We start from the raw sequence: 25,502 nt of genomic DNA, 5'->3' as shown, positions 1-25,502 counted from the left end.
AATGTAAATGCCCTCATCTTTGAAAAACACATGCTCTTGAGTATTTATGAGTATGAGACAGAAAAGAGCAAAGGGGTGGAACATGGTATCTGCTTGTCTATATGTGTGTATACATGTGAGCTATGCATGTAGGATGTCTGTGTTTGTGTATGTGTGCACATATATGTACCTATGAGTTATGCATTCACCTGTGTGTTTGTTCATACATGTATACATACATGTGAATTACACATGGAGGTGTGTGTGTATATGTGTGTGCTGGTGAGCTATGCATGGAGGTGTCTATGTGTATGCTTGTGCATGTGTGTGCCTATTTGTGCACATGTGAGTTATGTATTCAGGTGTATGTACATATGAACACATGTGAGCAGTACATGCAGGTATCTGTGTTTGTGAATGTATCTGTACATGTGTGTGTGTGTGTGAGTTATACATTCAAGAATGTGTGTGTGTGTGTGTGTGTGTGTGCGTGTTTGTATGGGTATGTATAGGCAAGTATGCATATGTGTGTGCATGAATATGTACATGTGTGTTCAGAGAGGTATAAATTAGAGACAAATTAGAAAAATTATGGCAGAAAGGCCACTCCAACAACAGTATAAAAGTTCACGAAAACATGCTAGAGCACTCTGAACAGGCAGAGCTAAAGACACCAGGATGACTATAGCGCCCTGTGGTCACTGTGGAAACTCAGAGGAGGGACTGTGGATGGTGAGGAGAGGAAACAGGGCTGGAGGAGGTGAACTGGAGAGATTCAGATGGCTCTGTCAACCTCTCTGTTTGGGGAGAGAAAGCAGACAGGACCAGAGGGAATGCCCCAGAAAACAAAACAGGAGTCATAGAGGCATAGCCTCACAAAGGCCAGAGTCCATGCCTGGTTCTACTCCCACCTCATCCTGCAACCTGGGCAGGCTCTTTATGCTTTCTGGGTCTCAGTGCCCATGGCAGCACCCAAGGAGACAGTAACACTTCCCTAGACAGGTACTGCTCTTAAGAGGTGCTGTGTGGCATGCCCAAGGTATGCCCATGTGCAGCAGGTATACCAATGAGGACAACTTCAGTAGTGCCAACTGCCAGACTACTCAGGGTCTCGTGGATCTCAGAGCCGGGCAGGAGAGAAGACAGTGGTTTGTCAGAAGAGATGATCTGGGTCTCTAGGTTAGCAGCCGCTGAGTGTGCTCGCTAGTTTTATGTCAGTTTGACACAAGCTGGAGTTGGAGGAGACACAGTTGGAGGAGAGGAGGGAACCTCAATCAAGAGAATGCCTCCCTAAGATCAGACTGCAGGCAAGCCTGTAGTGCTTGTGGGTGGCGCAACCCCAGTGCTGGTGGTTTGGGGTTCTACAAGAAAGCAGATTAAGCAAGCCATGAAGAGCAAGTTAATAAGAAGCACCCTTCCATGGCCTCTGCATTAGCTTCTGCCTACCGGTCCCTGCTCTGTTTAAGTTCCTGCCCTGACTTCTTTCAATAATGGACTGCAGCAGGGAACCATAAGCCCAATAAATCTCTTCCCGTTTGCTTTTGGGCATGGTGTCTCATCACAGCAATAGCAGCCCACTCACTAGTGACTTCATCCATTCAAATGCAGGGTCTTTTTATAGAGACCAGTCTGGCCTCCATCTGTTAATCTTTGCACCTCTATTTCTCAAGTGCTATGCTCACAGGCATGGGCCAGCACACAGCCAATCCTGTTTAGGAAATAGATTTAGTGAATTCAAACATACTCTATCTGACAAACATAATATTCTTCTTTTGTTTTGGTTTTGTTTGTTTGTTTGTTGTTTTCTGTTTTGAGACAGGGTTACTCTGAGTAGGTAGCTATCCTGAAACCTTGCTCTGTAGACCAGGCTGGCCTTGAACTCAGAGATTCGCCTGTGTGCTCGCCTAAGGCCTCCTGAGTGCTGGGATTAAAGGCATGCACCCCCACTGCCTGGGCAAACATTTTTCTAATAGTCTAGTAGACCAAGATCAAGTTTGGAATTCTCCAGTCCTAGAAGCTCCACTCATTAGGACCTTTGCCACTGGAGGACTTCTCTGCCCTCCAGTCCGATCCTATAGCAGGATCCTCTTCTGTCTCTTGAAGGCTGCAGAGGGCATACCTAATCTCTGACCACCCACCCCATCACCATCTACCCATGGTTGTTTTCCTGCCTAGGGGTATGGATGCTGGGTCCATTCTCTGCTCCAGGGATGCTTACTGAGCAGAGAGACCTAGGGAGGTCCTGGAAATGGGCATAGGCCATTTAGGTAGGACATTCCAGAGTCATACAGTGTAAGACGTAAAGATGGAGGTGTAAGTTTTAACTGTTACTCCAGGATGGGTCCTCGGGATAAACTTTGCAGGGGCCGGGGGAGGCCTTAGTAGGGAATGTAGGCAGGAAGGAGGAACTACACACAGGGTAGTTCACCCAAGTACCTTTGGCCAGGGTGATATTCCTCAAGGCGATGGAGTGTTCCCAGTCCTTCAGACGCAGGTCCTCGGTCACCACGTTGAGTGTGGCCAGCTCCTGCTTGAGCTGCATCTCCATGTCCATGTGCACCAGCCTCATACGGCGTGTGTCTGCGCTGGCATTGCTCACCAGCACCTGCAGGTCCTGTAGCCACGTGCTGTGCAGGGCCACGTCATAGGACAGGCTGTGGTTGAGGCCACGGAGCGCACCGCCCACGTCAGCCAGCTCCTCCCCTAGGACTCCCACCCTGCGTGCTAGCCCATCCAGCAGGCCCGCGTGGCGCTGCAGCAGTAGCTGGCTTCGATTGCTTTCCACCTGCAGCTGGTAGAGTTCTAGCTGTGCGGAGTCACTCTGCTGTCCTGTTCGGTCCCGCAGCAGGGCCATCGCCTGCTCAGTCTGTGCCGCCTGCGCGTGCAGCCCCCACAGCGTGCCCTCCAGCCTCTGCACCAAGCCGGCCAGGGCCAACAACGAGTCTGTCTGGTTCTGCAGCGCATCCTGAACCTTCCACACCTGCTCTGTCAGGTCTGCCTGCAATGGAGCCTGCAGCAGCCGCAGCTGCATGTCCCGGAGGCTCTCATTCAACCGGTTGACGTTCCGAGTCAGCGCCTTCAAGTCATCTGGGGAGCTTCGAGGCCGGGACACTGTGGAAGAGGTGAGGAGTGAGAAGGGGTTGAGTAGAGAGGTCCAAATAACAACAGGGAAGTCTATGGCATATAGCAGGTACTCAATAAAAGGTGACTGAAACGGAAGGGTAGCTGATAATGAATGCTTCAGTAGATCCCAGACCCTGTGCTGACAGTGGACCCCAGACCTATCTGTCACTATAATCATCTGCAGATATTGTTGATACCAGGCAGGATGTTGGCTTTGGGACTTTAAAAGATTCCTGGCGGGCTGGTGAGATGGCTCAGTGGGTAAGAGCACCCGACTGCTCTTCCGAAGGTCCAGAGTTCAAATCCCAGCAACCACATGGTGGCTCACAACCATCCGTAACGAGATCTGGCGCCCTCTTCTGGAGTGTCTGAAGTGTACTTACATATAATAAATAAATAAATCTTAAAAAAAAAAAGATTCCTGGCAACTCTTAAGTTAGAGCCTAGTGTGATGGTTTGTATATTCTTGGACCAGGGAGTGGCATCATTTGGAGGTGTGGCCTTGTTGGAATAGGTGTGTCACTGTGGGTGTGGGCTTAAGACCCTCATCCTAGTTGCCTGGAAGTCAGTCTTCCACTAGCAGCCTTTGGATGAAGATGTAGAACTCTCAGCTCTGCTTGCGCCACACCTGCCTGAATACTGCCATGTTCCCTCCTTGATGATAATGGACTGAACCTCTGAACCTGTAAGCCAGCCATGATTAAATATTGTTTTTATAAGGCTTGCCTTGGTCATAGTGTCTGTTCACAGCAGTAAAACCCTAACTAAGACACCTAGTTAGTGTTCTGCTGCACAAATATACACATCATGTATTAGGCTGATCCACAGGAAATGGACATTATTTTCCATTGGACAGAAATTGGATGTGAACAGTTTTATGGAATTCAATTGTCCCAAGCTGGGCAGTGGGGGTGCACACCTTTAACCCCAGCACTCAGGAGGCAGAGGTAGGCAGATTTCAGCGAGTTCAAGGCCAATGTGGTCTACAGAGTGAGTTCCAGGACACTCAAAGCTATAAAAAAAAATCATGTCTCAAAAGAAAAAAAAAAAGATATTGATTGTTTTCTCCACTGCCCAGGGCACTTCCTGGCAGAGGTAGAAAGGATGTGAGGGAGGGAGGGGTGGGGCTGGGGGTGGGCACTGTGCAAGGATGCTCTCCAAGTGTGGCAGGGCCTTCGTACTCAGGCACTTACAGAACCTGAAGAAGACTGAGCTGTCAGCGTTCTGTCCTAGAAGGGAGAGGGTGTATGAGGCCCCATCTCCCCTGAAGATCTATTGGCAGTTAATGGTTGCCAGAGAAGGGAGACGTTTTCTTCAGTGATATGTCTCTGGTTAGCTGCCTGCACGCCTCTAAATACTGTTCACTGATGTTCCTGTAAACAACTCTCATTAAACTTGAGACACACACACACACCCTGAGAGAAAGAGTGTTTGTGTGTTATGATCCCTTCCGCTATAGGAAGTAGGTACCAGCAATGGTCGAAAGTTCTCCTACAGGAGTTAAAGACCTAATAGCCAATGACGACATTCAAAGGTGAGGTCTTTTGGAGGTGACTAGGTCATGAGGGCAGAACTTGTGCATGAAGTCCAAGGAAGCTATCTACTCTTACCCCCACGGGAGGACACACAAGAGGTGCCCTCAGGCACTGAATCATTAGGAACTGTATTAAAGGGTCGTAGCATTAGGAAGGTTGAGAACCACTACTTTATGCCTCCCTAAGAGCTGCTTAAAGCCACTCCGTCTGGCAATAGGCAGAACCAGGCTGACAGCTACACTGCTGGATTTGTGGCTTCTTCCATTCAAGATCTCATCTCTTTCTGCTGCAGCAAGAGCACCCCCCAGGCAGGGGAGAGCATGTCAGATCTATTCTTACCCCTTCTCTGCCCTTCTAGATTTGATACATTCCTGCCCAGCAAAACAAGCCACTCTGCCCCTCCCAACATTTCCTCATAGAGAGGTCTTTCCCCTCGTTATGAAAAATCCTAAGACAAGACATCTTCATCACTGGGTTCCATCACATCATCCTGGTGTCTCCTGGGAGCTCATGCAAACTGGGTGCTGAGGTTTCGAGGGACACATGGGCCTGTAGAGCCTGAAATGGAAACCAGTAGCTTCAATGGGATTGGGGCAGGAAGAATGAGATAATTCTGCTTTGGAAATCTTGAAACCCAGAGCACCAGGAACTTAGTCCAAAGCTTAGTCAAACGAGAAAACTGACAGCGTAACTTCTCTTTGAGGACTTTGTGTTAGGAATCGATAGGAGACAGGAGGAATGTTGTACTGGCTGCTCTCATGTGTCAACTTGACACAAGCTGGAGTTATCACAGAGAAAGGAGCCTCCCTTGAGGAAATGCCTCCGTGAGATCTAGCTGTGAGGCATTTTCCTCAATTGGTGATCAAGGGTGGGAGGGCCCATTGTGGGTGGTGCCATCCCTGGGCTGGTAGCCTTGGGTTCTATAAGAGAGCAAGCTGAGCAAGCCAGGGGAAGCCAGCCAGTAAGAAACATCCCTCCATGGCCTCTGCATCAGCTCCTGCTTCCTAACCTGCTTGAGTTCCAGTCCTGACTTCCTTTGGTGATGAACAGCAATGTGGAAGTGTAAGCTGAATAAACCCTTTCCTCCCCATCTTGCTTCTTGGTCATGATGTTTGTGCAGGAATAGAAACTCTGACTAAGACAGATGTTGGGGGTCATGCTCATATTCTGTATTGCAGAGACATACTTATACTCCATGTTGTCAGAAGGAAGCAGGCCATGCCATGCATGAATTGCTAGCTTGGCATCTACATACTGATGGTGGCTTGCTCGTTCTGAGATACCTATCCACCTCAACCGAGATACTCTTGGAGAAACAAAAAATTGAAACCAGCAGAAGTGACTCAGCACTTCTAGATGACTCAGCATATCTAGAAGTTCTTGAGTCCACACAGCCACAGAATGAGGGAAGGACACAGGGAATGATAAGGAGAGAGGCACGGACACCGCACATCTCAGAGACATGGCTGACACCTGAGCAGCAGGGCAAGCCTGAGCCCCAGAAGGCCTAACTGGCTCTGCTCTGTTTTCTCCCTGTGAGATCCACTGTCTGCTCAGATTGCTAGCCCTGTGAGTTAAGAGAGACGTGAAGATTCGGTGCCTGTCTCTCATTCTGAGGTCTTAAGTATCATGAACATAATTCTGTCCATGAAAAGGGAAAACAGGAAAACAGGACATGAAAGTTCTCGGACCACATGATAACTCGCTGCTGTATGCCTTCCGTGATGCTCCTGGAATCACACAGCATTGCTGGTGACTCCTTTTGGAGGACGCAAGTCACTTTAGATAAGATTCTGTGGTGTGAGATGTGCAGGTTCTATACCCTAGCCAAAGAGAAATAGAGAAAGAGCCATGGATAGGAACTCCAGTGTGACCAATTCCAACACGAGCAGAATGTAAATTATTCCAACAGTCAGAACAAACTAAAGGTGGAGGGGCTGAGGGGCAGTGCCTTTCATGGGTCAAAGCAATGGGGGAAAGTCGATGCAGAACGCCAAGGCCTCATTCAGCCCCACACTGCTTAAAATCTATGCTTTCCCTGTTCATTTTCTCAGGACTAGGCTTAGACTCCAGACACTTTGGCTGCCTTCTATACTGTTCTAGTCTCTCAACAGCCACTTACATGTTGAAAGAAGGTATGAACAGTCAGAGTCTAGCAAAAGGGTAAATCCCTTTAGTCAGGAGACTTCTGGTGAGGTGGCCCAAGTGAAGCATGCTCAGCCCCATCTTCTCTCTGTAGAGCTCATCCACTGAATGGGTTTCCACAGCCTCTGGTACTGAACATCTCCCCCATTCTCCTGATGAAGAAACTGAGGCCAGGAGGTGGAATGACCACTAGTGACATGCCTCCTGACTCGTGTTCCCATGGCCACACCATTGCTGCCCTCTGGAAGCTGAACTGAAGAGGTGTCCATATAAAGGCAGCTTCCAGGGAAATGAAGCAGTGAGCAGCCAGAGGCAGCGTCCACAGGACTGGGGGCTGGAGAGATCACAGGCAGTGCTTGACTAAGTGTAAAATCAGTATGTCTGCACGTCCCACCCACATTGGCTGAGGCACTGAGATGGGGCAGGTGGAGAACAGAGATCCCAACACTGTCCCATCAGTCTCTGCTCAGGACACCCCAGAGCTCAGGCAAACCTGAGTTCCTCAGAGGTAGGAAGGACACCCTGAGGTATGGGGTGTCCTGGTTCTAATGTGACTGTAAGATCCCGGGCTGAAGTCACAGGAGGAATTTAGGGCTGCATTTGCCCAGAGTCCAGAGAGTGAGCTAAGCAACTTTTTTTCTTCTTTCTCCTTCCCAGTCCTGAAGGCCCCAAGCCCTGCCCATCTGACCCTTCTTTGGTACCCGCAAGCTTTAGGTCCTTGTCTTTGTCAGGGAATGGCGCTAAGTCTGTGTTTATATGGAGACATCTGATGACGACCTTCCCCCATCCCAGGGAGTCCCTCTGGGGCCTCAATCATTGCACAACCAATCTGAACACAAATCCAAATGAAAGGAAGAAGTTCCTCCCCGGGCCCACACCCTCCGTCAGCGTTGTTTGCTTCGGGTTCTCAGCTCATCCATTTGCATGCCTGGGCTTTACAGTGTCATTTCTGCAGAGTTTTCCACTTACTAGTATAATTATAATTATTTCACAAGAATTTTACCATCTTTCTTTTAGTCTCCTATAATTTTGTTGACTGAAAATCGTTTCTGGAGGGGACACACAATTTATCCCAGCAGATAATGCAAATATTTCTTCTTTATTCTCCTCCCTGTCCTCCTCCTCCTCCTTTGCCTCCTCCTCCTCTTTCTCCTCTTCTTCCTCCTCCCTCTCTCCCCCTCTTAAGATTTTCATAACAATAAAGTCTCAGAAGTTGAATTAGTAGGTCGAAAGATATATAGACATTTCATAGCTTTTTTTAAAAAAAAAATCCCATAACCAGATGGAGTAGAATCCAGCAAACTCTAGGGAAGCTGAGGCAGAAGGAGTGGCATGAGTCTGAAGTCAGCCTGGGCTACATAGTAAATTAGAAGCCAGCCTGGGCTACATAGTAAATTAGAAGCCAGCCTGGGCTACATAATAAATTAGAAGCCAGCCTGGGCTACGTAATAAATTAGAAGCCAGCCTGGGCTACATAGTAAATTAGAAGCCAGCCTGGGCTACATAGTAAATTAGAAGCCAGCCTGGGCTACATAATAAATTAGAAGCCAGCCTGGGCTACATAATAAATTAGAAGCCAGCCTGGGCTACATAATAAATTAGAAGCCAGCCTGGGCTACATAGTAAATTAGAAGCCAGCCTGGGCTACATAGTAAATTAGAAGCCAGCCTAGGCTACATAGTAAATTAGAAGCCAGCCTAGGCTACAGAATGAGACCACACTCCCCCCATCTCAAAAGCCAAAACCAAACAAATGAAAAAAAAAAAAAAACTCACAGTCAAATGACTTTCCCCAAATCATGTTAATTCATACTTTGAGCACTGAAGTTTAATGGAGTCGGTTTACACCCCTACTTCACTCTGCATCACCATGTTCTCATTGCTCTTTCCACAGATGGAAAGTGGCACCTTGCTATTAGCCTAATTCTGTTACAGAAGCAGACTTTTCAAGGTGATGCTTTTGTCCATTGGAGTGGCCTAGATAGTGTAGGTACCTAGGCCAATCAGATCACTGTTTATGAGGTCAAATTTTTGGGGGCCCCTGTTCATGCTGGCCAAGCCTAGAGCAATGTCCTTCCTTTGGGACCCTTTAAGCACAGAGGAGTGAATTATCTCCTTCCAACAGTCCCCGAGTGTTCCCTGCTCATGACCCACCCCCTCCCCCTTTAATTCCTTCCAGATGGTTGCTGTCCTCAACAGGGAACAATTCTTCCTTGAGTGTGACTCTCCTAATTCGTGTTTATGCAAACAGCTCATTTATCTCCCTTCCTGGCATATCTACTTTTAATGTGTTTTAATTATTCTTCAACTTTTATACTTTCACAAGTGGGAAAATAAACATAGCCAAACACTAACAACCGGGCTCTCCTGAGTCCTCACTGTGTGCCACGAACTCTTCTGATTGTGTGCCTTCCATGCTAATACAAAGAAACTCATGTCCCTGCCATATAAGCCTCGTTTATCAACTACATCCTCATGGTCCTAGTGAGGAGACTATGGCAAACTGAGGATAAGTCACTCACAAGGTCACAGGGCCAGGAGGCAGTGGGGAACTGACTTTGGGCTCTGGAAGTGTGGCCGCAGAGTCCCCCTGTATGAACAGCTTTGCTCTCTGATGAAAGGACTGAATGCTGAGAGCACTCAGGTTCCCAGCTTAAACCCAGGCTGGAGCCAGGGGACTTGGTAGAAATCACACAGATATGTAAGTTCAGGTCCATTGCTGGGTCCTCTTTGATGAATTAGTACCTATGTCTTGACAATCTCTAGTCAGTGTGGGAGTGAATGCTTGCCTCAAGCTGCAGTAAAATCAGCCTGCTTATCAGAAACGTTCATTGTGCCACCTGGCCCTCCATCCACAGTCAGTCCCGAGTCAGCTCCCTGGCCACAGCTGTCCTGTTCATGAATAAACCATCATCTTCAGGCTCAGGCAGGGTGCTCCAGATGTGACCTGACCGGCGAGTTATTTCCTCAGCATAGCAAGAGTGCACTGGTAACAGTGAAGCATGTGTGTGCATTTGCATGAGTGTGTGTGTGTCGCAAGAAGGCTCTCCAAGCCACTGGATGTTTAGTGACATGAATGTTGGGAATTGTTAATCCCTGCCCCCCCCCTCTCTCTCTCCCCGCACTCTCTTTTTCTTTGTAAGAGGATATGCTCATCTGTGCATGTGTATGTATATATGTGTATGTATGTGCACACTCATGTGTGTGTGTGTGTATGTGTGTGCATACACACACCCACACACACACGTAGGCCAGAGCTCAGCCTCAAGTGTTGCTCCTCGAGCACCATCCAACTTGTTTTGTTTTGTTTTGTTTTGTTTTTCAAGACAGGGTTTCTCTGTGTACCCCTGGCTGTCCTGGAACTCACTCTGTAGACCAAGCTGGCCTCGAACTCAGAAATCTGCCTGCCTCTACCTCCCAAGTGCTGGGATTAAAGGTGTGCGTCACCACCACCCGGCCCAACTTGTTTTTTGACCAGTCTCTCTCTGGTCTTGCCAGTGTGGTTAGGATGGCTGACCAGTGAGCTCCAGGAATCCTTCTACTTCTACTTTCTCAGCACGGGGATTATAAATATGCGCCAACATGCCCCGATTTTTATGCAGTCGTTGGGGGTTAAACTCAGGTCTTCATGTCTGCAGGCCAAGTACTTCGCCAACACAGCCAATGCTCTGGCCCCGCATCCTATGCATTTGTGAGGGACTACACATCTATTAGGCTTCATTTTTAACCTACCTTCCCTTCAGAAGTGAGAGGATACATTTATACTATTCATACTCTTCTTTATCTGAGCTGGGATGCCAATAGATTGTCTGAAGCATAAAACAACAAGGCACTTGGGTCATTTGCCCCTTCCTCGTGCTCTCCTCTGAATCTGCTGCCAGGGTAGTCAGTCACATGCCAAATCCAAGCAGGAGGAAAGGAAGGGAAAGAGAAGTTATCACTATCTACTGTCTGTCCAACAGTCCTGGCTTTTAGAAGTTGCTCTCTGGCCCTTCCCAGCAAGCTTGGGAAGTAGGAATGGCCACATCCACTTCTAGGTGAAGCAGCTCTGAGAGGTGGTAAGGGCAGGCTTAGCTGCTGGGCACGGAAGGCCCTGGAACCACAGCTGTCACCCACTGAATAAAGCTGCATGGAGCATCCTCTCTCCCTGGAGAAATGCACTTGCCAAGTGTCCTTCAGTCCCAGACAGTGTCACTGTTCACTGCTGGGGAAATCTAAACACAGGCCTCCCAGTCACTAAGCTCAAGGCCACCCTGTTAGTAGGAGTGAGTTGTAAGCCTATACTCTTACCAAGGTCCCAACAGCCAACCCTGCTATCTTCAGGCCAGTGATGCAGAAGGCAGGCAGGGATCAGAACTCACAGAACATTATATTCAGAGCAGGGTGTGGGAGAGGATAGGGCTGAAAGATAATGACAAAACCAGCACATTCGCAGAAGCATCAGGAATGAAGGGCACGCCTTTCAGATACGCCATGGCACGGGACTGTTACCTGAGGTCACAGTGAGTGATGTGAAGGAAAAATTTCATTTTAAATCAGAGATCGGAGCCAGGGTAGCTGGGTCAGGCACTTGCTGTGCAAGCACGAGAGTTTGTGCAATGCCCGTGTAAAAAGTCTGAGCATGGTAGCATGGATCTGCAGGCCCGGCCCTGGTGAGGTGGAGACAGGGGAATCCCGGGGCTCACTGCCAACCCAGCCTACTCAGCCAATTCTAGGCCAGTGTGAGAGACCTTGCCTCCAAAAGCAAGGCGGAGAACACCTGAGGAATTGACCTCATGGCTGCCCACTGGTTTCTACATGCATTCTCACACATGTGCACACATGCCCACATACTCCCACACACGTACACAAGAGCAGAGCCTAATATCCTTCCAGCACTTTTGATGAGGAGTCTATCACAGAGCTGCGATGTGGATTGTATTGCCAGCCTTGCTAATGTCTCCTGGTATCCTTCCTTCGTGTTCCACCAGAGCTAACACACAGGACCCACGCTTTGCATTTAGGCCCACCAAGACTCTGCAAGTGGACATCAATTTATCTCTCAGCTTGTGTTTTCCCAGTGAAGGACCATGGGATGAATGAATCTGGTCTGTTGCCTTGCTGATGTGTCCACATCTTCCCCTCAGCACCAGGATGCAGTCTTACCCTCTGACCTCCACCTATTACATCCTCTTTGTCCATGGCAGGAACAATCAGGGTGGGCTCCAGCACCTGTGCTGGGTCCAGAAAGGAGTCCAGGTGATTAGGAAGGCTCCCACTGCCCAGTGTGTCTCCATGCCCAAGGTCACATAGCAGTGAACAGCAAATATAAAATCCTGGCAGCTCTCCCCCCCCCCCAACCCCCGTTCACAGGGCCTTCATTTTTGCTTGTGTTTGGCCTTCAGATGCTGTGGGCGGGACCCAAACTCAGCACTGTTGCTCTGGAGATAGCAAGTCTGATTAAGCTGGTCCTGGGAATGAGGGGGCATGATGGAAGTCAGTTTCAGTGCCAAGGAGAAGACAGCAGCCTGGAAAGCGTACACTGGAGGTTGGGAGTCTGGGTTCATGATGCTCCCCACGCTAGGTTTCCTCTAAGGCCTTCCATGGGGCAGGACACTCACATTCCTGTATTCCTGTATGTGTCTCCTTCTAAAACCATGGGGCCATGTCCCACCCGTATGACCTCCTTAAGCCCCACCCCCCCCTCAGCCCACAGCTGAGTTCTAGAGTATCCCCAGTGACCTGGAGACACACAGACACATGGGGTCTGTGCTTCTGTTCTCCTCTCTGTAGGCAGAGAGTGTTCTTTTCTATCAGCAGATGGAACTCACACTCCCAAGATGGTAGACAGTGAGAAAGTGAGATTAGGGCAGATTCCTAACAGTGTGGACACACTCTCTAGTCTAGCTTGTGTTAGTATAATGCATGGGGGGAAGTAATTCAGTGCTCTCTCTCTCTCTCTCTCTCTCTCTCTCTCTCTCTCCCCCCCCCCCCGTGTGTGTGTGTGTGTGTGTGTGCGCGCGTGTGTGCCCATGCGCCTGTGCATACATAAACAAACAGGTACAAATATCTATGGCGGCCAGAAGAAGATGCTGGGTTCCTTGGAGCTGCAGTTAGGGTAGGGAAGGAGGGAAGGAGAAGAGAAGAGCTAGGAGTCTAGCATGGACTCTAATGTGTTCTTTTGATTAGCTGAGGGAGCCTGGAGGCCAGCGTGAGCTTAGCATGCCAATAAGCACCCTAGGTGATAAAGGAAATGGCTTCTTTGGGTAGAGAAGAACTGACTTCCCAAATTCCCGAGGAATTCTGGCTTTTGTTTAACCACCAGACTTTCGGACACGGAGTTTCCTTTGGACCTGGCAGTTGTGAGATGCCCAGTGTGGGTGCTAGGAACCAAGTTAGGATCCTCTAAGAGCAGTCAGTGCTCTTAACTGCTGAGCCATCTCTCCAGCCTCTTAGCTGGGTTTATTTTTTTCACAGTCAAAAAAAAATGTCTACACCATTTGACTTACTAATCCAACTTCTGGGAAGTCACTGTTAGGAAAAGTTTCAGAAGATGGGGAAAGGTTTCTATGTTTGTTTACCAAGTTTGAACAGGAGATTCACCAGGAAGAGACTGGCTCAGTTACAACGTGTCCCAGTGTTGTTGCAAAATATGTCTTTGTTCTTCATCCCCCCCCCCGCCCCCATTTCCTGGCACAGGACTGCTAACCACCTCAGAATCTGCACTATAATATCGGAAATGTCTCCTGGTATGCTAATGGAAGAGATGATGGTTGCCAGTCCCCATGGACTTCAGGAATGGTATCTGGACACTAGGAAAACCAAGAGACAGTTGGGGACAGTTGGGATTTTTCAGTCCTAACACCACCACCACCTCCTCCCCTGCTACCAACCTTCAGAAAGTGAGGAGGCACTGAAGACTGAGTGCCTACCACTGGCCAGTGATGTAGTCAACCATGGCTACATAAGGAACCTTCCAAATCCCGGAAGACTGGGATAGCTAGAGGATGGCAGGCAAACCAAGGAACTGGGGTGTTCGTTCCTAGCACCCACACTGGGCAGCTCACAACTGTCAGGTTCAAAGAAAACTGCCTGCCGTGTCTCATGCACATTTTAGGATGCCCTTTACGATAAGTCCTTAAGCCTAAGTGCTTCCCTGAATTCTCTAGCAAATGCACCAAACCCAATAGCAGGCTTCTGGAAATGCCGATGTGTAGCTCACCAAGCAGAAACATAGGTCAAACAAACCTGAGCCTGCAGCTGGCAGTGGAGGTGACTGAGTCCTGGAGACAGGGCCCTCAGCTTCCGGGGACTGACGCTACCTTTGAGTAGATAGTCAGATGTAAGTTAGAAGACACACAATTGTCATCTTGGCAGAACCTCTTGCTTGCTTGGTGTACGAGGAGAAAGACTCACTCTCTGGAGCCATGTGCCATTTTCTCCTCTGACTGTTGACTGAGAACCCAGAGAGGAAAGTTTGTTTTTTGTCTAGGGATCCCCTTGTGGGAGTCTTTTCAGTCGTTAAAATTATAAATGACCAGGAGAACGGTAAAGTTCTCATGAAATCATTATACAAATGATATTGGGTGGAATGGCTTCCCAGAAGTGACTTTGTCCAGCCTAGATGTACAAATGGGTGGATCTGAAGCAAAGCAACACACTGATTTGATGGAGGGTGTGGGCTCTGGGAGGTTTCTTTTTTCTCTTAATTTGGATTTATGGTCAAATTAGTTGGGCAATGATCAAGGACCCACAGAGGCCGCAGGGAAGCTGATTGTCAATTGTTCCTACAGGAGCACAGTCTTATCCCACTTCCTGTTCTGAAAGAAGCACTCAGAGCTGGCAGGTTCTGAGGATGGCAGGGCCTGAGGCTTCCAAGGGCCTAGGGACCAGGGGGTTGTGGATGAAGAAGAAAAAGGGAAGGAGACGCTTATCCTGATGGCTTCCCTGTAGGAAAATATGGCCTTAAACCACTCCTGTGACTTCAACCAAAGGTCTGGAACTCTTTCTCCTGCTCACTCCTAATTACAATGTCAGAACCAGGACACCCATACCTCGGGGTGTCCTTCCTACCCCTGAGGAACTGAGGTGTATCTGAGCTCTGAGGTGTCCTGAGCAGAGACTGATGGGACAGTGTTGGGATCTCTGTTCTCCACCTGCCCCATCTCAGTGCCTCAGCCAATGTGGGTGGGACGTGCAGACATACTGATTTTACACTTAGAAAGCACTGCCTGTGGTCTCTCCAGCTCCCAGTCCTGTGGACGCTGCCTCTGGCTGCTCACTGCTTCGTTTCCCTGGAAGCTGCCTTTATATGGACACCTCTTCAGTTCAGCTTCCAGAGGGCAGTAATGGTGTGGCCATGGGAACACGAATCAGGAAGCGTGTCACTAGTGGTCATTCCACCTCCTGGCCTCAGTTTCTTCATCAGGAGAATGGGGAAGATGTTCAGTACCAGAGGCTGTGGAGACCCATTCAGTGGCTGGGCTCTGCAGAGAGCAGATGGGGCTGAGCATGCCTGGCTTGGGCCACCTCACCAGAAGTCTCCTGACCAGAATAAAGGGGATAATCCTTCCACCACACTCTACCCTACTTGTCTGCACCTCGAAAAGTTACCTCAGATCTGCTCATGGTCTACAAATAAGTCCAGTTCCTGGCACATTGTTGGCACACAGGCTGGATAGGGTCCACCAGCCAGTCACAACCATCCCATATTAGGATGTCCTGTCAGAACTTCAAAGGAGGCCAGTCCCACCAATGTGTTTGTTATTGTCCCCAGAGGCCAGACTGGATACATTGTGTATACTGTGTCCTGGCAGAAAGTTGCCTGATCCTGATCCAAGCACACAGTGTCTCTAATCGTTTTTGCTGATTACTGTGAAAATGAGATCCAAGATGAATTATAAACCAAAAAGGCTCCTAAGGAGGAGATTAGCCCTGGCTTCCCATTTTTGGAGGCCGGAGTGTCTGAAATCATGGCCAGCCACTCCAAATAACCCCGAGAGTTTTCACTTAGGCTCATGTACCTGATAGGAAAAGGACTGACTCTTTCCAAGTGCAAGTCAAGACGGCTTTGACTAGCATGATGTTTGACACAGAGCCTTGAACTTCACCGGCAATGAGCAAACAGTTGTCAAAAGTGTCAGCGAATGATTGAAAAGGAAGGGTGTCGTGAAACACACGTGTCCTCAGCTCTTCCTGGGAAAAGATGGGCTTGGTTTGGCTGTTTTGGCAGGTGTGACTTCTGCCCTAAGCAGTCCAAGTCCCCTAATATCCTGCCTATTGTTTCTCAACCCAGCTCTCCTCCAAATCTCTAGCTCCCTGCATCCAGCCCATCTGGTATCTCAGAAACACGAGGAACGACTTTTAAATTATACTTTCATGCCCTCGATCCCTGGGAGACCCTGATGGAGGGAGGCAGGAGCCAGTCGATTATGCTTTCTTGGAAGAGACAGCTTGAGGCTCTTGTGACCAGCTCCTTAGTTAGCAGAAAAGGGCGGAGTCCCAAATGGAGACCAACTCAAAGCCATGTGCTGATCTTGGCTTTCTCTATTTCCTGGCTTTATTCTCTCTATCTCCCACCACTGCTCACACTTCAACACCAGCTACTAGGCCTCCACCTTGCACTCTGGTCCCACAGAAATCCCAGGCCAAAATACGAAGCATGCCTTCCCCCACCACAACAATACAGCAACTCAAATCCCATCTTCCTTGTCTTTTAGCTTCTTCACCTCTTGACTCCCCACAGTCTTGAGAAACCACATATGAGTTTTGGGTTTAGACTGTAGGTTCACACACATTTTAAGTCATCTGATCCAAAAAAATGTGAAGTAGCTACTCACTATATGAGTCTTGAAGCTGGTGACCTAAAACATGAGTTCTCCTACCAGGACAGTAGGGGAGAAACCTAGATGCAAAGGGAGACCTTATTGAGGATGGAGAGTATGCTCAGTGGTTAACAGCACTGGCCATTCTATAGAAGTCATGGGTTGGACTCCCAGCACTCACATGGCTGCTCACATCTGTCTGTAAGTCCAGGCCCAGGGGAATCTAAGATCATCATCTGGCCTCTAGGGACACTGTATACATATGGTCCACAGAAATACATGCAAATAAAATACCTGTGCACATAAAATTAAATTAAAATGTGAAAACGCTTACTTAAAAAAAGTAAGAACTTAGCCATAAACTCTGCTTGGAAAGGCAAAGCTCAGAATGAATATTCCCTAAGGAAGCCACACACGGAGTGGACATTCTTCATATATGTTCGACAGAGAGGTGCGGCTAAAATGCTTCTGTCAGCAATGAGGAGAATGTACCAGAGGGAAATGGGAGCCTGAGGAGGCTCAGGAAGCTGTGGTCCTGATGAGAAAGCAAAGCACCTGACCCAGAGGGCTGTGGTTTGAAGTGTTCCTCCAGAACTCACATGACAAAGACTTGCTTGGACCCTAGCCTATGGTGCTAACTGGGAGATGGTAGAACTGTCATGAGGCAGGGTCTGGTGGAAGGAAGTTAGGCCAGGGAGGATGCATCCTTAAGGAAGCCTGCCTCCCGGTCACTAATGAAGTCAGTAAATTTGTTTTGACTGTAAAGTAATCCTGCTTTGACTTCCCCACCACAATGGCTTGTTAACACAGAATGGTAAGCCAAATAAGCCCTTTGTCCTCTCAGTTGCCTTTTGCTGGGATATTTTTGTCACAGTAGCAGAACTGAAACTAGAACACACCCCAGCAGCCTTATTTAAACTCCATCACCTCTCTAAAGAGGTCTTCATGTGAATCAGTTTCAGGTAACTGGAAATCAGGATTACACCACGTGACTTTTAGAGGGCAAAATTCAACCTCCAAAAGGTAGCTAAGTGAGGTCCCTTACTGAAGATTAACTGGAAAAATAGGGAGTACACATGAAAGACCGCTGCCAATTCCCATGTTCGTGAGATTAGGCAAACTGACCCAGGATACTCAGAAGGCTCTACAGCAGCAATTCTCAACCTGTGGGTTGACTCCTTTGAGGGCTGAACAGCCCTGTCAGGGATCTCCTAAGACCAGCAGAAAACACAGATATTTACATTACAATTCATAACAGTAGCAAAATTACAGCAACAAAAATGACTTTATAGTTGGGTGTCACCACAACATGAGGAACTGTAATAAAGGGTCACAGCACGAGGAAGGGTGAGAACCACTCACTGCTCTGCAGGAGAGCCACTCTGAGTCTTTTGGGTCCTGGTGGCCTGGAACTCCCAGAACCAAGCCAATCATTTGCCCCCCTTGGGCTCATGCTTGTGTGATCTGATAGCAGTTCAGACATGTACAAATCTCCCGGTGGGCACAACCGTGTGTCACGCTACCGACTTTACTCAAGCATGATTAAGAGACTCAGTGTAGTGGCATGAGATTGCACCATAATTTATAAAACAAAACAAAACCTCCTGTGGGCAACCTTCTCTATAAGGCAACACATGCTACAGGTGCTTTTTGTGGTCGTTTCAATGACTGGCTAACAGAATGCTCACTATAGACATAAAGAGATTAAAAACATCTTCAGGCAAGTTTGGAGCCTGTTTTCAATCGCATGCAGAATGCAGAGTGCCCCGTAGAGAATAGTGACTTGCTTACTGGTATCTCAACATTGTATTTAAGGAAAAAGAAAAAAAAAAAGATTCCCAGTTGGCTTGCGAGAAAATAAAGGCGTCACCCACAGTGATGTAATACACAGAGAGAGAGACATGAATGCGGATTGCTCTTGCAGAGCCCAGCACTGATCTTATCTCCAGAGATTTCATTACCATTTGAGAAGTTCAGGATGGAAATAAACCCTGACAAGCTGGAGTTCACGTATTTCCCAGCCCCTTTACATAAATGTAGCACCCACCCATCGTAAAACAGCAACTCCTTTCTGGAATTTCATTTCATCACTGAGCTAGCAAGATGATCATCTACGCATTCTAAAAAGCAAACACGTGGTTTAAACCGTATAAGGTATTTTATGTTATACTCATTTCCCCTCCATTAAATTTACTCTGTGAGAATTTCAAGCAGTATTTTTATTATATTCTTTCCCATTCCCCCTACTCTTCCCAGCTCTTCCCCCACAATCCATCCAACTTCCTATTCTTTCTCTTTCCTGAGGAAAAACAATCCACTAGAAAACGTGGAGTCCAGTTGGTGCTGGCCTTCTATTCCTGAGCACAGCGTCTGCCCTTGAGTGTGGTTCATCTACCCAGTATCTCTCCACTCAAGAAAAAGATTTTTTTTTCTCTTCTAGCAGCTATAATTTGTAAAGCTTCTTGGCTAGGGGTGGGACTTGGTGCCCACTTCCCATCCTTCATGCTGGGATTTTTGTCTGGTTTGACCTTTGTCTGGGTGAGCCTTCAGGCCCGAGGACTCCAAGGTTTCTCTGCACACTGTCCAGTTGTGGATCTCTGCATTAACTGCCATCTACTGCAAAAAGAAGCCTCTCTCATGAGAGTTAAATGCTACAGTGATCTGCAAATTTCCTTTTTCTTTTCTTTCTTTTTTTTTGGTTTAGATTTATTTCTTTATTATATATAAGTACACTGTATCTGTCTTTAGACACACCAGACAAGGGCATCAGATCTCATTACAGATGGTTGTGAGCCACCATGTAGTTGTTGGGATTTCAACTTAGGACCTCTGGAAGAGCAGTCAGTGCTCTTAACTGCTGAGCCATCTCTCCAGCCCCCAAAATTTCTTTTTCTTAACAGCTGAATTATATTCTATTATGTAAATGTACCATACTTTCATTATTCATTTCAGTTGATAAACATCTTAACTGTTCCCAGAGTCTGTCTGTTATGAAGAGAGGAGCAAAGAACATGGATGAGCAAGCGCCTCTGTGGTAGGATGTAGAGCCATTGGGGTGTATCCCCAAGAGTGATGTGGTGGATCATTCCCAGCTTCCCAGAGGGTCACCATAGTGATTTCCATAGTGGTTGTACCAGTTTTTACTCCCCTAGCAATGACTAAGCAGTCTCCTTTCCCCACATCCTTGCCAGCATATGTTGTCATTTATGTTATTGTTTTTAGCTATTTTGACTGCTGTAAGATGAAATTTCTAAGCCGTTTTGATTTGCATTTTCCTAATGGCTAAGGATGTTGACTATTATTTAAGTGTTTCTCAGACATTTGTGTCTCATCTTCTGAGCACTCTTGTTTAAACTCCATTTAAAATTAGGTTATTTGTTTTCTTGAGGTTTTGATTTCTACAATACTAACTCTATCTGATGTATAATTGGTCAATATTTTTCCACATTCTGTAGGTTTCCTCTTTGCTCAAATGATAGTGTCCTTTACCATACAGAAGTTTTTGTTTTGTTTTTAAGCTCCATGAGGTACCGCCTATTGTTAGTCTTAATGCCTGTGTTATCAGGGTCCTGTGCCAGTAGCTCAACCTTATTGCCTATTTTCTTTGTGTCAGATTCAGGGTATCTTACATTGAGGTCCTTGATCCATTTGGAGTTGAGTTTTATGCAGGTGATGGGCATGGGTCTATTTGGATTCTTTTACACTCAACTATCCAGTTCGACCCCCTTGTTGAAGGGGGTGTCCTTTCTCCTGTGTGCACTTTTGGCTTGACATCATTTTAAAATTTACTGCAGAGATACAAGAGTTGGGCTCTGAATAATTCTTCAGAAGGAACGCTTTCATTTATTCTTCATTTAAACTGATAGCCAAGTGCTATGCTGGGCAGTTTTTCACATTCATTTGTAAGTTACATCGATGTACATGTGTGTGTGCACTTCTGTGTGCTTGTGAGTGCTTGTGTATGCTTGTGAGTGCTTGTGTGTGCTTGTGAGTGCAGGTGATCCAGAAGCCAGAGAGGGCACCAGATCTTCTTGCGTGAGGCTGGAGAGGCATTAGACACCAAACCAGGGTCCTCTGCAGAGGCAATGCGCACCCTTGGCTGCTGAGCCAATTCTTTAGTCTGATTTTTTATAACAGGCCTCAGGGATAGGTAATGTGTGAAAATTAGGATCTGACAAGATACTCCAATCATTGGGAAAATTAAATTAAATGTGAGAGAACAGAGACTTTTTCTGTTCCATTTCCTCATTGCTGTATCCTGTCTTCTTGCCCCATGAAAAGCTGGGTCTGTAGTCGGATGCTGGGGAGATGCAGGCTCCAAAGAGAGTTTCAGTGTAGGTGGCTGTGGACAGAGGTGGGGGCTAAGCTCACATTAGCAGGGACAGTTTGTCTCTTGACCCAGCATCATGCTTCCAACTCCCAAGCTAGTGGGTATACTCTGCCTTTTCTCACCTACCAGTGGAGTCTCCTCTTTCTGCCCTTTCATTATTATTATTATCCATATCTATCCACATATCCATATATGAACATATGTGAACACTGTGTGTATGTGTGTGTGAGTGTGAGTGTGTGTGTGTGTGTGTGTGTGTAAGGTTAGAGGACAGAGGTCATGCTGGGTGTCTTCCTCAGTTGTTCTCCATCTTATGTTTTAAGATAGAGTCATATACTGATTCCATTCAATTGACTGACCAGTGTGTGGCAGGACAAATCCTGTGCCCAGCTCCCCAGTGATGGGGTTACAGGCCTATGTTGCCATGATGGGTGTACAGATGGGATGAGGAACGTAGTGGTCTATCCTCTTGACTGGGGTGGACAAGAAAGAGAGTTAACACTAATGTGTGTCTATTCACAGCCAGGCAGAGAGCCTTGGCTCCTTGTGCCCTGATCTAATTTACATACGCAGTTTAGGAAGGCTGACTGGCTTGTTCAGAATAATTTCACTCAAGAACAGCCAATGCAGGGTTTAAACCAATCTGTCTACCTCATTCTGTCTCACTTCCATGAAAGGTCCATTGCTCCTGCTCTAGCAGGAACCCACTGAGGCTGAGCAAGTCTCCTCCTGTGTTTCCCTGGGATGATGCTTCCTAGCCTCCATTCCACACGGCTGGGATCTGAAATCATCAAGGGCAGCCAGGGTGCTCCCCCATTCTGTCTTTTTGGACAATTTGTTCTGTATGCACTTGTTTTCAAACAGCTCAACATCTCTCTCCCAGGGGGGACACACTGCTTTTCATTTGAGCAATGTTGGCTAGTTTTCTCAGATCCATGTTTCTTCACTTGTTGAGACTGTCATAAAGTATTTTAAGGAGGCTAAAAATTATCCTCACTAATAAGCATGAAAGGAATCTGAGACAGACTTGCCAGGACTCTAGGCATTTATTGAGATTTCTTTCTCCAAACTTGAGGTTTGGCTCCTTTGATTTCTCTCATCTCTGTTTTCCAAAATGTGGACCGAGAAGACAATACAATTCTGGACACTTCGAGCTGAGACTGACCTTAATTTACTCCTCACTTTCAGATGAAGAAATTGGGACTGGAAAAGATGGTGTGACATGTTTTGGATCACTAATATCGCTGGTGATGCAATCAAGACTCATGCATATACTTCTGCAGACAGCTTATGTCTTATTCTTTTATACCACACTGCTGCCAAGGAAACCAACCATCCATTCATCATCTACCTGCCCATTTATTTATCCATCCATTTATTCATACATCTGCTATGTATTACCCACCTACCCATCTGTCTGTCCATCCATCCATCCACTCATCCTTCCTTCCTTCCATAATTATTTATCCATCTACCCATTAATCTAACCACCTCATCATTCATTCATCTATCACCTACCCGCCTATCCACCCACTTATACATATGTGCACTCATCCTTCCATTCATCTATCATCTATCCTTCCACCATTCACCTACCCACCATCCATCATCTATCTATCCATCCGTGCATTCATTCGTCTACCATGTACTGACCTACCCATTAGCGATACGTGCATACATCTACCCAATCATATTCATTCACCCAAATTTGTACTGATTGTAATACAAAGAGCATTTCTATATAGTCAGAATCATTCTGATTAAAACCATTAACACAAATAATTATTTGGGAACACTGATTGGTCCCCAGAGTATTTGGCATTATAAAGTTGGTGGGATAGATCTGGTATTACAAAAAATATTTAGTGTTGCAAAAGGCTTGTATGGAACCTTGCCAGAGATGGTCATCAGTCACAGTGTGGTATTAGATGGATCCAGACCCTTTCTGAACCACAGAGAACAATTTTGTTGACAACATTTAACACACTGTAATAAGAACCAACTACATTCATGTCATGTTTAGAGTTTTTCAAACTCTGGCAGCTTTGTGTGCAGTGCAGAAGGTTACATTGAGAAATTGGGTCTGGAATGTTAGAGTTGGAGGAGCTTAGACATAGCTAAGTTAGAAAGAAAAGGGATCACTAATTTGTAATCTAAACGTCCAGGTTCAAATCCTGTCTGCCATAAACTTGCTACATACTCTGCAGCAAAGGAGTCTGTCCTTCTGTGTATCTCATTTTTCATATAAAAGTGACACTCTCAACATCTGTTCCAGGGAGTTGTGTGGAGACTCAAGAAAAGAATGAGCTCTAGGTGAATACCTACTATGAGCCAGACTGTGGTTTTTTTAATGTAGATTTTCTTCCACTCAAGGAAATCAAATATGAGGGAAGGAGACTTGGCATATATTACAAAGTCCAGCTAAAATGCAAGCTATGGCTACAGTTCCCATCTACATCCTTTGATGCACCCCGACTTCATCCTGATGCTTCCCCTTTTTTCGCTAACTATCAGACTTGTTGATATTAGTGTTCCAATGCAGAGCAAAGGACATTTGGTCAGCATTCAATAGCCACTCATATCAGATAAGAACTGAGGCCAAGGAACAGAAATGATATTCCCACTACTGGGGTGTGACAACCAGGCCCTGAGGTGAAATCCAGGCACTCTAAGTTAGGATGAATATTTCCCTGGCCCTGGTCTCAGGTCCGTGACTTTTAAAAACCGGGACACACAGCTCTTTACCCTGCTCACCCTTATGGCCATAAGCCTAGTTCTCCCTAGGATTTAATGATCACTTGATGCTTTCCAAAGAGGTCTAGAACACTGTATTCTCCTTTCACCCACTCCTGCTAAAGCCATCACACCCCAAACTGCTCTTGTCCCCGTGCATGAATCCACCCACCAAACCATCCACCCATCTACCCATCTATCAATATATCCATCCATCCATCTAGCCATCCACCCATCTTCCTATCTATCTAAGCATCTCATCTGCCAATCTATCCATATAACCATCTACCCCGGGGCTGGTGAGATGGCTCAGTGGGTAAGAGCACCCGACTGCTCTTCCGAAGGTCCAGAGTTCAAATCCCAGCAACCACATGGTGGCTCACAACCATCCGTAACGAGATCTGGCGCCCTCTTCTGGAGTGTCTGAAGACAGCTACAGTGTACTTACATATAATAAATAAATAAATCTTTAAAAAAAAAAAAAGAAAAAACAAACCATCTACCCATCTACCATCTACCAATCTACTTATCCACCCATCTATCCATCTACCATTCTATCCACCCATCTACACATCCATCTATCTATCCACACATCTACACATCCATCTATCTATCCACACATCCATCCATCTATACATCTATCCAACCACCACTCAGTTACCTACCCATCATCCATATATTCGCCCATCACCTACACATTCACTCATGTGTGCACGAACCCATCCATCTTTCTACCCATTCATCTATTGTTTAACTACCTAGCCATCTATCAACCTAGCACTTATCAAATTACAAGAGGAAAAATGTTGAGATAGGCTAAGGTTGAAACACAGACACACCTTTTTTTTTTTTTTTTTTTTTTTTTTTTTTAGACATGGTTTCTCTGTATAACCCTGGCTGTCCTGGAACTCACTTTGTAGACCAGGCTGGCCTCAAACTCAGAAATCCACCTGCCTCTGCCTCCCAAGTGCTGGGATTAAAGGTGCGCGCCACCACTGCCTGGCCACAGATGCACTTAAAATGTTAGAAAATTACCTACAATCTAAGAGTTCAAGTGGTCACAACGTGAAACATAAATGGGTAATTTGACAGTCTCTCTTGATTCTATTTGGTAATCACAGTCGTGACTGGAGTCAGGGATGTGCTCACCCACCCTTGTCTTCTACATAACTTTGCTACTTCTAGACCCACAAATGATATTCCTTGGCCACGGGTACCCAACTTCTCCCCCTGATTTAACTCTTGGATCACATGGGATTCCTAAAGAATTTTGCTAATGTGGCCCTTTCCTGTGCTTTTGGAACACACCTGGAGTTGTGTTCCTTGAGTGGGTAGGCGAGAAGGAGCAGAATCTCCCTAGCTGCCACCCAGAATGTCTTTATACTCCTTAACACTCAGGCCTACCTTGTCATCTCGCTCTTAGATATGACTTAACCCACCTTGCAAAGACTATGAAAGCCACATAGCATGAACTCTGCCCACTGTGCACCTTACAGTGTCTGCGTTCACACGATTTCCATGAGGATCTGAATAAGAAGGGTCCCTCTTCACTTCTCCAAGTGACTTCATTATACATATGCAAACATTTTAATTTAAAAAAAAAAACCAACCTGAAATTCTGGTTCAAGTATTTCAGATAAGAGATATTCAATCTGTAAGTTATTTGGGCAAAAAATTATCAGTGGATACTAATATCATTAAGAGACGAATTATAGGGAAGTCATGCATATTTACACAGTATATCAGAGAATCTCTCAACAGATTGCTTATTTGTGTATGTGTGCACAGGTGTATATGTGTGCATATGTGTGTATGTGTAAGCCAAAAGTTAACCTTAGGTCTTGCTCCACTCACC

At 46.6% G+C, this 25,502-nt stretch overlaps 1 protein-coding gene across 2 annotated transcripts in view; it reads right to left on the bottom strand.

The window, feature by feature from the left end:
• Scara5 (scavenger receptor class A member 5) overlaps nt 1–25,502 on the bottom strand; it is a 98,109-nt gene that overhangs the window by 30,127 nt on the left and 42,480 nt on the right. For both annotated transcript variants that reach the window (XM_021182565.2, XM_029469345.1), the window contains exon 4: nt 2,416–3,090. In XM_021182565.2, coding sequence (XP_021038224.1) covers nt 2,416–3,090 — 675 coding nt within the window. The remainder of the gene's footprint in view (nt 1–2,415; nt 3,091–25,502) is intronic.

The sequence above is a fragment of the Mus caroli genome, unplaced genomic scaffold (genome assembly GCF_978045245.1).
Source record: "Mus caroli unplaced genomic scaffold, Mus_caroli_1 scaffold_12, whole genome shotgun sequence".
Lineage (NCBI taxonomy): Eukaryota > Metazoa > Chordata > Mammalia > Rodentia > Muridae > Mus > Mus caroli.
Note: the sequence above shows the minus strand (reverse complement) of the source record. Positions and strands in the feature narration are given on the sequence as shown.